Source organism: Miniopterus natalensis, chromosome 1 (assembly GCF_054644295.1).
Source record: "Miniopterus natalensis isolate mMinNat1 chromosome 1, mMinNat1.hap1, whole genome shotgun sequence".
Lineage (NCBI taxonomy): Eukaryota > Metazoa > Chordata > Mammalia > Chiroptera > Miniopteridae > Miniopterus > Miniopterus natalensis.
Window position 1 is genome coordinate 174,700,526 of NC_142081.1, and position 16,244 is coordinate 174,716,769.

Genomic DNA, 16,244 nt, shown 5'->3' on the forward strand with positions numbered 1-16,244 from the left:
TATCAATGATGAGAGAGTCATTGATCGAGCCCGCAGCCCGGGCATGTGCCCTGACCAGCAATCAAACCCTGATCACCTGGATCCTAGGTTGACGCTTAACCACTGAGCCACACCTGGCCGGGCAGTATTTTTAATTTTAAAAGGAGCTTTTGCCTTGCTACTGGTGAAGACTGAATGCTTGACCATGGATCATGAAATAGTTGTGTAATCCAAACTACTGGTCATGAGCTGAGTTATCTGATTCACTGAGCCATAAATCTGGGCATGCACTGCAGTAATCCATCAGAATATGGAAGTGGTATATATGAAAGTGGGCCCCAGTCGGTCCAGAAGGCTCAAAAAAGCTTCATGAGAGGTGGCTTATATTCACATGGTACATGTGTTTTCTGCTTCTTTAATTCACACCAGACCCCTCAAGAGAAATTCCCCATTAAACAGAATTTATAGATAGATCTGATCCTGAGCCCACATGAATGGAAAGTAAATGGCCATTGTGCTACAACTCAGTGCAGAGGTAGCCTGAAAGATAGTGCTGAAATAAAATCCTCCCAGAGCTTTAAATACTTTAGTTTGTTCACTTCATTAGGGCAAGATAGTCTCAGGCACTGATCTACATTGACTCATCGGCAATGGCAAAAAGTTGGCCTGCTGGTTGGGAATGTTGAAAGAACCAGATCAGGAGGATGGTGTCAAGGAGATCTGGGGGAGAGAAATACACTTGAAACTCTTGCAATGGGAACAGGATGGAAAGATTTCTACAAGATGACCTATTCTGTGGAGTCTGCCTTTTCTTAGTTTCATTGGTCCTTGCTCAATGACCCTCTGAATACTCTTACAGTGTGTCTCATAATTCAGAAGCAGCTGGCTTGACAGGACAGAGGAAGGGTTTGCTAAAGGCTCAATTACTATAATATCTAGGAGACAGCATCCTGTGGTGTTCGAGTGGTGTCCTATAAGATGCCATAAACATCTTAAACCAGCAGCAAATATGTAGCCAGGGTGTGTGAGTTCAGGAATGAAGGAGTGAGGACTGGAGCGGCCCCTCTCACCATTCAACCTAATAACCCACTGGAATTCTGCTCTTTCCCTCTGATCTTGGGTTTGGAGGGTTTGGAGGGTTTGGAGGGTTTGGAGATTTCAGTGGCCAAGAGAATTCTTTTCTTAGGGAATTTTGGAGGTTGAGACTGCCCTCTGGAGGTTCCTTGTATCGCTGAATAGATAGGCACAGAGAGTCAACGTAGCTGGAATGAACATCCTGATTACCTGGAAGAAATTAGGTTGGAGCTTCACAATGAGGGCAAGGAGGATTTTGATGCTGAAGGTGGACTGCACTGGGTGTCTTCTGTTTGCACCCCTCTCCTATGTTCCAGGACTTTAGAGGTGATATCTAATTTAATCTTCTCAACAGCCCTACAATAATCGTAGTTCTTCTTGATTACTCTCTTGCTGTGTACCTGACATTGTTCTAGTACTTTATACGAATTGATTCAATTCATCCTCACAGAAGTCTTACATACGAAATATCCTATGATTCTCATTTCACAGATAAAACTTAAGCACAGGACAGTTAAGTAACTTGCGCAAACCCACAAAGTTAGGGGTTAACTGCTTCCCTATAAGGCTTCTCAGAGAGGGTAGGTATGATGATCTTGTTCTTACACAGAGAAAAAGAAAGAGAGAAGTAAAGGAATTTATCCCAGATATAGTCAGCTGCACATCTAGGACTCAAATCCAGATCTGTCTGCCCTTGAAGCTAATGTTCGTGTCTAATGCACTCTGCTTCCATCGTGATACTCCATTTTCAGGTGTGATAGAAGAAAGAGCTGACTGTAAAATGCAATTCTATGAACATAAAACACCCTTTTGATAAATTCAAAATTTATTTATAGTTTTTAAGAAATGCAAATGATGTAGTTAGATCAGCGATTTTCAACCTTTTTCATTTCGTGGCACATATAAACTAATTACTAAAATTCTGCAGCACACCAAAGAATATATTTTTTGCTGACCTGACAAAAAACGATAGGTCTAATTTTGATTCATTTACACTGGGTGGATATTGTTGTGCCGGCTGTTGTCATTTTTTTATTTGACAATCTAATGGAAAAGAGGTCAGTGCCCCTGACTAAATAGCCAGGTATTGCATGTTTTAAAAATCCTTGCAGCATACTGGTTGAAAATCGCTGATCTAACTTAAATTAAAAAGATTAAGCTTGACAATACAAGCGTAAGCATGTCCCAGATTTACTAACCTAGATAGTTCTTCCTTTAAATGTTTAGCTTATATTTGGACGTACTCCATAGAAAACTTGAAAGCCAAAAAATTATATATATAAAAATAAAATAAGTATATTAACATATAATATATTATATAAAATGTATTTGTTATTTTATATAAGTGTATAAAATATATATTAAAATATTTTTTAAGGACGTGTGATGACCTAATTCAAAATCATGGCCAACAGATTTTCTGGGAGAACATTGTTCTGGAATTCTATCCTTTTGTACACTTGTTAGCTGTCGTTAGCCCTGACCAAGGTAGGGGAGAGCCAGTGGTCAGCGTTCGCAGACTGAGGAAATGCACAAACCAGACCCGATGACAGGAGCCTGAGAAGGGAAACCACATCGCTCAAGGTGCCAGTAACTTGCCTTAGCGGCAGGTTTCCATCTTCCGCCGGTGCAGGAGGGCACGGTCAAGGGTCTGCTTGCTTTTGTAACGATTCCTGTCGCTGCCGTCCTTGGGGATTTCCTCCTTTGGAGCAGCACCGGCATCCCATCTATCAGATATGGACCCCGGGCTTTCTGACAGTTGAGAATGCTCTGCTTTTCAGATAACACCATCCAGTCGATTTTCTGTTGCTGCTGCTGCTGTTCGGTGCAGAAGCGGTAAGTCTGCTTCCCGAGGCCAACTGCTCGGAAATGAATTCATTCCGTTTCTTTATTGTCTACTGAGTCTCCACGTCCCTTTGTATCTGCTGTTGCTTTTGCCTGGGAAACCCTTCTCCTGCCCCCCGTCCCTGCCCTGTCCCCACCCAACGCCTATTTATTTAAAAACATAGGTCAAATGTCAGGCCTCCTGTGATCCTTTCTTAATCTTCTTGGACTTAATTGCTCCTTTGATTGTGTTCCCAAAGCATGTGACTTGGTACTTTATTTAATATTTATTTCATGTATCGTATTTATATGTCTGTGTTCCACTCTATAATTTTTACCCTTTACGGGCAAGAATTCTGTCTTATTCATTTGAATATCTCCTCAAAACTATCGGTGTGTCTTATACTTTGTTAGCTGACGCTAATCATTTGTTAGCAAATGACTGTAAGAATACAATCCAGGGCTCCGTGGAAAGAGTCACAGCTAACATTTAATGGGGGTGTTCCTTATGTTAGATTGCGCTAAGAGGTTTGCATCTATTAGCCCAAGAAACTCTCAAAACTACTTATGGATTTTTACAATCCCCATTTTACGGATGAGGAAGTTGAGGCTTAGAGAAGTTACATTGCTGACCCAAGGCCACACTGTGAAGTGGTAGAGCTGGGATTCAAACTCATGTGCTTAATTACTATGCCATGTCTACTTATAACAATAGATACCATCAATTGAGTAACATATGTAAAATGGTTAACACTGTGCCTGATACAGAGTAAGCTTTTCATGATCATGGTTATCATTTCATGCCCTTAATATGCACTGGACTCTGTACTGGGCTCGTGACATATGTTTCCCTCAATGTTATTTCATAACAACTCTATATACTCTTATCATCTCTAGTTTCCAGATAAGAAAAATTAAGCTCTAAGAGGCAGTAACTTGCCCAAGGAAATGGAGTTAGTCTTCTTAGTTTCAAAAGCCTTTGGAAAGAGACTTGGATTGTTGTACTAGTTTTGTGATGGTCCGGTAGGTTTATAGATAACTTGAGTAAAAATAATCACTTGTAACGTGATTATTTTTTAATGTCAGGCAAGTGAGAACACAAATAAGCCTGAGCAAAGATGAAGAACTTTCAGAAAAATATACTCAGCCTCGCAGGCGGTGGTTCAGCAAGAAGCAGGTGAGTATTATTTTGATGGGGGGTGAGGCGAGGGTAGGGGGGGGAAGCCCACCCTTTTAGGGTCTGCTCCATGGGGCACTTTTTGCTACCATGCCTAGAACCTAGCATCATGCTTGGCACATAATAAATGCTCAATACATTTAGTGAATGGATTTTCTAGAAGAAAGCGAAAGGAAAAAAAAGACCAGTTAACATAGTCTGCCCCGCCGTGTTTTAGAAGAACTTGGAACTGGATGGTAAATAGGAAAAAACCAAACTGGCTCCTGCCACTTTGAGGCTGGGATTAATTTTCAGTTCAGTGCAGGGAGGAACAGTGCTCTTAGGAAGCATGGTAAATCCAAGCACAAGCTTACAGCCCGTGGAAGAAAAGGGCTGCTTTTCTTTTTCCAAGGGAGAAAAATCCTTAAGACACAGTGAAGCTGTTGGGGAGGAAATCAAGTTTGAAGAACTGTGACCTGAAAAAAAAAAAAAAAAATCCAGTGCCATGCTGGCAAGAGAATGTGTGATCTTGAAAATTCACAGAATGACGAGTGTGTTGCTGGATCCAAAAGCTGTTTCCAAGTCGGTCATTTCCTATGTTCATCTTGCGCCGGCTTCTGCCCTGGTGCAGCGGGATGGGAGAAAAGAGGCGCAGGCTCGTGGGCCCCCGCCTCTTCGCTAGCGCGGGTTACTGGGCAGCTAGAGCAGAACTCACTCCTTGGTCTTCACAGCCCAGCAGGGGCCGTGTGCAGCCGTCCAAGCGCAAGCCGCTGCCTCCCCTCCCAGCCCCCGAGGCCGCCGAGGAGGTCAGAGTCATGGCGCTGTATGACTTTCTGCCCAGAGAGCCCTGCGACCTGGCATTGAAGAGGGCAGAGGAATACCTGATCCTGGAGAAGTATAACACTCACTGGTGGAAGGCAAGAGACCGTTTGGGGTAAGAGCGGTGGCTTGGTTCTTATCAAATTCCTCCTCTTTTATCCCCTAAAGACTTCTGAGGCATAAAGAGGCCTGTACCGGCTCAGTTTCCCCAGGTTTATAACCTTCGTCCGTGTGAAAGGAAACCTGCCCCCCCCATCCGCATGAGAGCATTCTAGGGCCACGATGCCAGGCAGACTCTTAGAAGTAGGTACACCTGCTTTCACATTCCAGTGCTGTCACTAAGTGTTGGGTCCCTTGGGCAAGTCGCTTACCCTCTCTGAGTTTCCATTTCTTTTTTGAAATTGAGCTATAATTGACATATAATGTTATATTAGTTCCAGCTGTACAGTGTAATGATTCAATATTTGGATATATTGTAAGATGATCACCAGAATTAGCCTAGTTAACATCTGTCACCATACATAGCCACAGAACTTTATTCTTATGATATGAACTTTTAAGATTTAATGTCTCAGCAACTTCCATATATGCACTATAGTATTATGAACTATAGTCAGCATGCTGTACATTGCATCCCCAGGACTTATTTATTTTGTCACTGGAAGTTTATATCTTTTGACCCTCTTCACCAGTTCTGCCCACCCCCACCCTGCATCTCTGGCAACTACCAATTTGTTCTTTTATCTATGAGCTTTTATTTTTTTAATTTAAAAGCATTTTTTAGATTCCTCTTATAAGTGAGGTCATACAGTATTTGTCTTTCTCTGTCTGACTTATTTCACATAGCCGTAGTGCCCTGAAGTTCCATCTACATTGTTGCAAATAGAAAGATTTAAACCTTTTTTTATGGCCAAGTAATATTCCATTGTGTGTGTGTGTGTGTGTGTGTGTGTGTGTGTGTGTGACAATTTCTTTATCCATTCTTTCGTCAATGGATACTTAGGTTGGTTCCATATCTTGGCTATTGAAAAAAATGCTGCCATGAAAATTGGGGTGCACAGATCTTTTCGAGTTAGTGTTTTTCTTTTCTTCAGATACATACCCAAAGGTGGAATTGCTGGATCATCTGCTAGTTCTATTTTTAATGAGTTTTTATTTCTTTATTTGTCAAATGGGAATAATGATTCCTACAATATAGGTTCCTATTCTGACTATACTTTCTCTGGGAATTTGACTTTTTTCCCTGTTAGGCTCTAAGGTAGGAACAGAAACAGTCTCTTCCTTATTTTCATATTTCTACAATGACTAGCTTTGGAAGTAGGTGCTGAATTAAGTAGCAAAGGAAAAAAGCCCCTGGGATGCAAACAGACTTCATCGTGTCAGTTCCAGTGGATTGCTCATGCCCGACCGAAGCCCTGGGCAGAGAGCTCTGAGGAGTTCCTGGGCTCCCTGGCAGGGAATGCTGGTATTGATTTCTGATCTTTGTCAAGATTTGGAGATGAGAAATATCTAAGATGCAGAAGTATGCCCTCTTTCTTTAAATTTTCCTGATTGTTGGCTGTCCTACCAGTTCTTAGCTTAGGCTCAACATGTGATGGACACATTCAGTGGTAATAGTTATTAGTGGGTTCGGGACTGTGGAATTAGCGACTCCTGCAGGTGGCCTCTTGGCATGACTCAGACCAAGACAATATTTAATGTCAAAGTTAATAAGTGAACATAGTTTTTTATAATATGCAAGCATGATAAATAATGCCAAAATTCGGCTTTGCCACACCTCCAAGCCCGGTCTCTTTCTCAAAAGTAAGCACCGTGATTCATTTAGTGAATAGTCATTTTCCATGCACTTTCGTGCACACACTGAAATATACAGTATTGTTTGCGGATTGAAATTACCTAAATCTTAATCACACCTTACGCATCGTTCTGAAAGTTGCTTTTATTTCCCAATAATATGTCTTGGGGGTCTTTTTGTAATTTCAAATGTTGGTGGAGATGTAGGGAAGGAGAATGCCTGGCCTTCTGATGGGTGGGGAAGTCGGTGCGCCCTCCTTCCGGGCCATTTGCTGTATGTGCTGAAAGATGCACACGCTTGGGGGCCCAGCAATTTCCCTGCTGGTGTCTGTACTAGAGAAATGCTCCGACTTGTGCACAAAAAGGCATGTTCAAGTATTTCTTCACCACGTCGCTGTAATAGGGACGTGGCTAAACTGGAATACTTATTCTATCAAATACTCTGCAGCAATTAAAGAGAATTAAGCCAATATCTTTGTAATTGCTCTGTTGTTAACCTAGTCACTATGACGTGCCAGTGGTCCTGTAAGTGCCCCCTTTCCTTTTAAAAAAGCTTCTGGTGTCACAAATTACCTTAAACTACTCACATTATAAGTCAGAGTCTTACTATTTATTATACAGAGATTTTAGTTAAACGTGGAAATGAAAAACCTGCCTTCCTCTTTTAACAACTAAATCAGTAAAATGAATTTGATTTCCCCTCCATCTTTGACATTTTACAAGACTTGTTGCCATGATAATGCAACAGATGTGGCCAAATTTTTGATTTTTGCTTTGTCTTTTGTTGTAGGAACGAAGGCTTTATTCCAAGCAACTACGTGGCTGAAAACAAAATAACCAACTTAGAAATATATGAGTAAGTGCCCTCCAAAATACGCCCTAAGGTTAATCTATGAAAATCAGGTACATTTTGGCAGCTTAGAAGTACAGAAACTGTTTTTGGTCTAAAAAAAGGAAAAGAAACTAACACATTCGGCAACCCTAGCTTAAGAGGTCTTTGATCCTTATAATGGTTGATTCAGAAACCTCTTTTTCTTAAACATATTTTTGTTTCAATTTGTGTAGCCACTTTTTTTTTGTTTTGACAGCGACAGCATGAAACCAAACACTAGTCTTGCACTTGTTTTACTACATGTCCTAAATGGAAAATTAACTATTTTAAAAAAGACATTAACTTTTCAGTGAGTAGCAAATCAGACTGAATTTATAGGCACATTACTATATTTTGTCTCATGTTTTTAAAAGTTTTAGAAGTAGCAGAAGATCAGAACTAGGCCAATGTAATTTGGAAGAATTCTTGGCATGTTTGCGAGAGTCCTGCTTAGAAATCTATTTTTGTTATGTAGATTTGGAAGATAGAGGAGATCTTAGCAATTACCTTTTTAGCCCTTCATTCTGCAGATCAGAAAGTAAGGCTGAGAGATTAATTTATAGGCAGAGACTAGCAGAGCTGGGAGTAGTCCCAGTCTTTTATAAACTTAGGTTTAGCTGGAGCCCTTCGGTGCTTTCCCCCTACTTGGATACTTGTTTTGCAATTAGCATATGCTTCCAGCGGGTGGCGGTAGGTGACTCATTGAGGCATTAAGACAGGCACTTCTTTGAGAACCAGGCTGCAAATATAAATTTAATGAGAGACACCCCCCCTCGGTCTGCCTTGCTACTAATTTAAGCCCACCTAGAGGCCAGACTCAGCATACCCTTTCCCTAAAACAAATCCAGTTTTAAAAGAGGTGGTGAATAATGTACACTTTCTTGGAGGAGAGAAACAGATGACCGCAGGACACATGACTCATCTATATAACTGACCAGACTTCTCTGTTATTTCTCAAGCTAGTTCTCTCTCCCAGGCCACTCCACTCGGCTCCACTATAGGGTCTCTTCTCTCTCCTCCCCGCCTTCACTCCCCTCCCGTGATCTGTGTCATTTAGCTCCACTCTGAAATTCTAGTCTCCAGTCCATTCTAGCCCTCAGGAGGCTGAATCCATCTTCCTTGGAAAGTATTTCCACAACTGTCTGCAGTTCCTCAAGGACGGCCCGTGGGGGTGTCACCACCATCCCCAGCTAAAGCTGACCAACACAAACAGGTCTCTCTCTCACTCTCTCTCTTTTTGTTTATCCTCTTATTTTTTTTGTTTTAATTTTTTTTCAATTATAGTTGATGTATATTATATTAGTTTCAGGTGTAAAACCCAGCGATTAGACATTTATATAACTTACAAAGTGATCCCCCTGATAAGTCTAGTACCGACCTGGCACCATACAGAGTTATGACAATATCATTGACTATATTCCCTAGGCTGTACTTACAGCCTCAGGACTGTTCTTTAACTCCTAACATGTCCTTCTTAATCCCTTCACCTTTTCACCCATCCTCCCAACCCCCTGTCCTTCTGGCAACTGTCAAATTGTCCTCTGTATCTATGAGTCACAAACAGGTCTCTTTGAAAGCCAGGTCAGGGAAGTCCTGTTTGGAAATCTCCTGTAAAGAAAAATTAGAAAAATAAGACTTTTTTTCATATCATAATCCCAACTTGGATTTTCCAGGAGATTAAAGGAGATACGTGTAAGGGTATCGAACAGTGTCTGGTGGTTAGTGTGGGCCCTGACCTCTCAGGGGAACGTCTATATGTAGAAATGTTTATTGCTGCTTTGGATTTAAATTAAGATCCAATGATCAAGAATACAATGTAAAAACCTACCTCACATATATGCAAGATGATTGTAGCCAATCAGACAGAGTTGGATATGTTGGATTTTTATTTATTTATTTATTTTTAAAAATATATATCTTTATTGATTTCAGAGAGAGGAAAGGAGAGGGAGAGAGAGAGATAGAAACATCAACGATGAGAGAGTCACTGATCGGCTGCAGCCCGCAACCCGGGCATGTGCCCTGACTGGGAATCGAACCCCGATCGCCTGGATCCTAGGTCGATGCTCAACCGCTGAGCCAGGCCCGGCTGGGCTGTTGGATTTTTAAAAATGTGTCAATAGAAGCCCCATCCCAAGCCGCATGTCCACATCCTTCAGTATTAGTTTTATAATTAGTGTTGTCTGGGTATGAGTTATAGCCGTATTGATTTAAAAAACTGCAGTTTTCAGTAAACCTTCAAATTTAACTTGTAAATCTTGATATTCTATTTATAAATATAAAAATATGAACAATTACCTTATTTCAAACTCAACATATTAAATGTCGTTCAACAATCAGTCCCATTTATAAGCTCAGCTAATTAAATTTCTCGAAACATTTAACTTCATTAATAAACTGAATAAATTCAATTTTCTTTTTAAATACTTTGCATGCCAGACAGGGCAAATTTGCAGTTGTAATAGCCCTTTGTAAGTCTTTACATGATGCTGGATATCTAATAAATTAAACATATGTGAATCTAATCTAAACTTAGGTAAATCTAATAAATCAAGTTCTCTTAACCATACAAATATTTTTTAAATGAGTCAAATTCCCTTAAACTTCAAATACCAACTTTAATTATAAATTTTAAACCAGAGGCAAAAACTCAATATGCCAGATTATCTTAAAATTATAGACATTTAAACTATCAAACATTGATTATCCTGAACCTTATAAAAGTATGTCTGATCTATATCATTATCTCTACTGCTTAATATTTTCAGGGTTAGAGAGTCACTTACTAAAGGAAGCAGATTTACCTTCTCACGCCTAACAGGGTTTCTAGCTTGGAAACTCAAGAGCACAATACTGTTGCTTATTGATCGGAAGTCTTAAGACTGGGATGTGGGACCGAGGCTCACATATACGCAAGATGATTGTAGCCAACCAGAGTTGGATAGGCTGGATTTTAACAAATGTGTCAATAGAAGCCCCATCCCAAGCCGCATGTCCACATCCTTCAATAATAGTTTTATAATCAATGTTGTCTGGGTATGAGTTACAGCCTTACTGATTAAAAAAACCCCACTCTTCTAACTTTTACCATCTGATTTAATTCTGAAACACCATCCCCCAACTTCCATAAGTTATAGTCATCCAACCTCATTCCTGCCTGTGGCAATCCTGCATTATTTTAAAGAATCCTAAATTCATCATATATTTCTATCTGGCTTTTTGACTAATACATTCTAATGACATGCACACAGATTTTTAGTTTACATTTAAACAAAATAATGCATTTACTTATATTATTTATCATTATAGTATACAAAACAACAAAATTAACACTGATATGATGTCAGGTGAAAAACATTTGGAAAAAATGCCATTTATGTTAACTTCTATGCAGTCTCCTTTTCACAGATTCAACATTTTAGAGAGCTCTAATCGTCACCCTCCTTTTAGCACCCATATTTCACAGCTTAGCCGGAGGGGCCCTTTAAACTGATAGCCCGTGTCTTTAACTCTGCAATAGGAGAGCTCAGACTCATCTTGAAATTCCCTCCACAACATGAATATTCATTAAAAAGTACTAATGATATTCACAGTTGAACATCACAGTTACTCTTATTCCTACTAGCGATAAGTAGTCATATTATTTTATCTAGGATCATCCATAATCATTCCTATTCTCTATGGCTCATCCTCTTAAAGGCTCGTTTTCACTTTAAGGGCGTTAGTATTTTCACTACCTGGCCATTGTAAGTTAGTGGCAGCCTTCCACCGCTGGAGGTTAGGGGAAGTCCGTGTAATAAGACTCATTCCATCCTCAGAGTCAGCTCTGAGTTTCGTTGAGCCACGGTCTGGCTCACCCGCTATGACTCAGTGCATGGCTCTAGGTGCAGTCTTCCTTCCACTGTCCATAAAGAGAGCATTTCTGGTAATATTAGATTAGCTGCTTTTTAAAATCTTGTTTTGAAACGAAAGTTTTTCCATTTTTCTTTCTCTCGCCTTGGTTCTACCATTTCCTTTCTCTTCTTATACAACGTTTACTTATGACTAGGTATTGTCATACCAAGTTGTATGTTTAAATTACAATATTATTTAATTATGACAACTATGCACACTTCTGGAATTCTAAAGCAGTGATTTTCAACCGGTGTGCCACAAGAATTTGTAAAAAATTTTTTTTAAAAGTATGTTTTTATTGGTTTCAGAGAGAAGAAGGGAGAGGGAGAGAGAGAGACAGACACAGCAATGGTGAGAGAGAGTCACTGGTCGGCCGCCTCCTGCATGATCCCGCTGGGGATCCAGCCGGCAGCCCGGGCACGTGCCCAGCCCGGGAATCGAACCCTGACCCCTGGTTCATAGGTTGATGCTCAACAGCTGCGCCATGCTGGCCGGGCTGCCACGAGAATTTTTAAAACATGCAATACCTGACTATTTAGTCAGGGCCACTGACCTCTTTTCCTTTATATCGTCAAATGAAAAAATGGCAACAGCCAACCCAGTAATAGCCATCCAGTGTGAAAGAATCAAAATTTTACCTATTTTGTTTTTGTCCAATAGGCAAAAAAATACATGTTTTGGTGTGCTGCAGAATTTAAGTAGTTAGTTTATGTGTGCCATGAGATGAAAAAGGTTGAAAGTCACTGTTCTAAAGTCTTATAGTGACATGCTTCATGCAGAGGTAATGGCCAGATCAGAGGCAGAAAGGGTGCGGAGAACTGGAGGGACGAAGGGTCCCAGTGGGGGAAGCTCAGTGAGGGAGCAGAGACTGAGGAAAGAGGGGCGGAGGGGGTGCGGAGCAGGGTTATATGCTCCACTTAGCCTGCTGAACTGCTAACTTTACTACGACTTAACATGCGTAGGAAAGTCAGATAAGTTAGAGTGGGTTTTCATTCTGAAAGGTAACATAGCAAGTACAAAAACATGCAAATAAGAAGTTCCAGAGAAGAAAGAAACAAGTATTTTTTTAGTTTGTCTACCAAAGCTCAGTGAAGTGTTTATTGAAGAAGAGGACTTCTCTTTTTATTTTTTATTTTTTAAATCCTCACCTAAGGATATGTATTTGTTATTGATTTTAGAGAGAGAAGAAGGGAGAGGGAGAGAGAGAGAAACATCGATCAGTTGCCTGCCCCCGACCCTGGCCGGGATTGAACTCACAGCCTGGGTATGTGACCTGACAGGGAATCAAACCCACACCTTTGGGTGTACGGAGCAACACTCCAACCAGCCCAGCCACACCGGCCAGGGTGAAGGTGATGAGTTCCTAACCACAAGCCTTTCATGAAAATTTTCAGGTTAAATTGTTCAAAATTATACACTAAGTGTGTGTCAGAAAGTTGCATTGAGATATAATAGAATAAACTTGCAACTAATGAAGCTCCACTAAACTAACTGACCCATAATAGTACATTATTGCTTGTGTGAATTTAGAAAGCACTCTATTTTCTAAAAATCGGTTCTGGAGTAAGTTTTTAAAAACAAGGGAAATGGAGCAGGTGTTGTTGTGTGGTTTTTTTCTGGGAAAAAAAAAAGAAATAATAAAGGTTAAAAATTATTTTTATTGCTTTTACAGGTGGTACCATAGACACATTACCAGAAATCAGGCAGAACGTCTTTTGAGACAAGAGGTAATTCAATTTATTCCTGAATAAATCTGTTAATATTTTCAAAATTTCTGTGAGAGCTACATTGTAAAGAAAGATCTGATTCAACTAAAAAGTTTTATTGCTTCCTGTTCTTTTTAGTTTTAAAGTATTACAATTTCATCTCTATACACATTTTTTGATGTTGTAAACTAGTTGTCTTTGTATCAGATTGTGTTTTCTATTGATTTTTATCATAATTTTAGATGCACATTTTCCCTGAAATGATTTCAGCACCAACATTCTACAACCCCTTCATCACTCCAAAGTGCGCTCTACCAGCACAGTCTATGGTCGAACTGCCCAGATACCTTTGCCTAAATTCCAATCCCATATACACCCTATCCTCGTGAGCTTAGCTCATTAAATACACAAATATAGAAAAACACACGGAGCTGTATCTTCTTTGTTCTTTGGGAACAAAGGGAAGGGTAAGGTAGCCAAAATATCAAGCTCAGGTCAAAACTGCTCATTTAGGTCAAAACAAAACAAAACTGCATACAGTTTAAATTTCCAGCTGATGGTAAATGTTAACTGTGGGTACACGCAGAGTCAAAACCAGAAAGTAGGTAAGAGGTATGTGTGTCTTTTATCCTGCTGTCGGGTGTTGAGGGAATCTAGAAATATAAGTGAGAAAGAACCTGCTCCGTAACTAAAAACTCAATGCCAGTAATGGCTCAGGACGCAGGGAAGGTCCAGGTAATAGCGGGGGGATGGGCAGAGCACTAGGACAGGGACCCAGCGTCGCCTCACAGGGACCCCCAGCCTCGCCTCACAGGGGCCCCCAGCCTCGCCTCACAGGGACCCCCGGCCTCGCCTCACAGGGGCCGGCACGAGGCTGGAGGGCAGGCCTGGCTTCACTGGCTAGGAGGACATGGAGCATCTGCCTGGCCTGGTGACAGCAGGTGGCTTTCTGTAAAGTGCCCCAAAAGCCGTTGGGGATCCAATTCATAATCTAACATCAAACTTACTAGAATATTCCTCCCTCTTGCCATTTCCCTTTTTGTCCTTCCCATACCCTATAGAACAACTAAAATGGCTCTCCTTGCTCTCCCCTCCAGACTCCCCCAAATTTATTCTCTCTTCATCTTTCTTACAAACTCTGGTCTCTTTTCCCACCCCCATCCCAACAATTTCAGATGTATTTCTCCCTTCCCCCTGTCTCAAGAGTTCTTCCTACTCATCAGCTATTTCAATCTATTATCCTAATCAAATAACAAAAATAACTAAGTGGTGGGGACCAAGATTGTCAAGTGCAGGTTTTTTTCTTAGGAAAGTTGGGGCAAAGTTTTAAAAGACTCATATATAATAAATCCTTGTCTTAATTATATTTTATTTTATAGGCAATATTTCTAAGCCCGTGCTTGTAAAAACAATCTCATCCTTTTATAATAAGTCAGCACAGCTTTGGTTTTCATTACTGAGATGCAAATTTGTCTTTCTTTCTAATAAAACATAAACTTGTACAATGAATTGTTTTGCAGTCTAAAGAAGGTGCATTTATTGTCCGAGATTCAAGACATTTGGGAACCTACACAATTTCTGTGTTTACAAGAGATAGGAGGTAAGCAATTGTTGCTTTGGTCACTTTAGAAATAACAATCCCTGGGACAGCCCTTTTCATGGTGGCACCATCACCTAGAGGATGTAAGTGAGGGCCTAGCATAGGGAGAAGACTGCTGGACTGGAAATTAAGACAACTCCCCAGTTCAGTTTTCAGTTTGTATCCCTAACAAGCTCTGTGTGTGGCATTGGATGTTACTTAGGCTCTCTCTTCTTTTCTCAACCATCAAGTGAGGGGGTTAGATTAGCAGCAGAGCTGGCGGTGCTTTCCTCATATGCCTCGGTCTTTGCTGGATTTACCTGCAAGGAGTTCACCTGTACTCAAAAAGCTTCCTGTGTCTTTCTGCCCGAGGATGTTCTCTGGATGAGGGAGCTCATGGTCCCCACAGATAGGCTGGAAAGGCCTGAGAATTAACATCGTAGGAGCGACCCTCCATTAATGAGGGATGGCAGTTAGTAGATAGAGTTTCGAGGTGTGTTCCACAGTCTCTCGGCTTCCTATGAGGATTGGGCTCCAGTTGCCCAAAGCAAAATTGCTCCCCAGGACACCCTGTGTTGTTTTCCTCCCTTCTTTCTCACATCGCCTCACAGTGCATTTCTGCATTCACTTAACCCATACTTGATAGTCAATAAACACTTAGGTGCCCATTCTGAGATCTAGTTGTCACCGAGACAACTCTGGCTGAAGTTACGTTTGATTCTAAGGCCCCAATGAGAAGCTGAGGAATTTTCCTGGGATGGCGAGGCACCGGTTTAATTTAATCCAATCGGCTCTTCAGTGTGTAGTGTTGCGGGCCTCAGAGTTTGAGAGGTGAAATCTTGTTGCTGATTGAATTGACTTAGTTCCAAAGCTATCTTTTCTTGTTTACTAATTCACATTTTATTGATTGTAGAACCCTGGAGCCTGTCATCAAACATTATCAGATTAAAAGGAATGACTCAGGACAGTGGTACGTGGCTGAAAGGCACCTCTTTCAATCAGTCCCTGAGCTGATCTGGTATCACCAGCACAACGCAGCCGGTAAGTCAGGAACTTCAGGCTGGGAGAGTCGGGAGCTGGGCTCTAGAGGGGCCAAAGCATCTTTGGCCTCAGGCACTTTACCAATATCCCTGTAAAAATGTGTAAGGACTTGAAATGCAACGTGCGTCTGAACAGTTCTCTTCATTGACTCTTCTTTGTTTTTCTAGTCAGGGGGCAAGAGCTAGGTCAATTTTGTACATTTTTGCCACATTAGAAAATGATAGATGACAGAGAAGCAAAGGCTATTTAGTCTATTATGTATTTGTTCCTGAAATTTCCATAGGGCTAAGTGTAATAGGATTTCCAGTGTCCTAAAGAATCATGGTCCCTTTTCCTTGCCCCCATAAATCTCTGCTTTAGACTATTGCAATAGAAAATTGCCATTCTTAAATCTCTGTTCTTTCTTGTTTGGAGAAAAGAAAAAGCTACACAGAACACAGCCTCTCACATAATTGCATTTTGGCCTAAATATACTGGAGGCATATGTAAGCCCCCTCCCCAGCTATT

General features: G+C 40.8%; 1 protein-coding gene across 1 annotated transcript in view; it reads left to right on the top strand.

The window, feature by feature from the left end:
• TXK (TXK tyrosine kinase) overlaps positions 1 to 16,244 on the top strand; it is a 50,591-nt gene that overhangs the window by 17,010 nt on the left and 17,337 nt on the right. Inside the window, exons 2-8 of the mRNA XM_016207996.2 lie at positions 2,835 to 2,889; positions 3,964 to 4,054; positions 4,765 to 4,967; positions 7,437 to 7,502; positions 13,084 to 13,138; positions 14,638 to 14,717; positions 15,610 to 15,737. Coding sequence (XP_016063482.2) covers positions 2,835 to 2,889; positions 3,964 to 4,054; positions 4,765 to 4,967; positions 7,437 to 7,502; positions 13,084 to 13,138; positions 14,638 to 14,717; positions 15,610 to 15,737 — 678 coding nt within the window. The remainder of the gene's footprint in view (positions 1 to 2,834; positions 2,890 to 3,963; positions 4,055 to 4,764; positions 4,968 to 7,436; positions 7,503 to 13,083; positions 13,139 to 14,637; positions 14,718 to 15,609; positions 15,738 to 16,244) is intronic.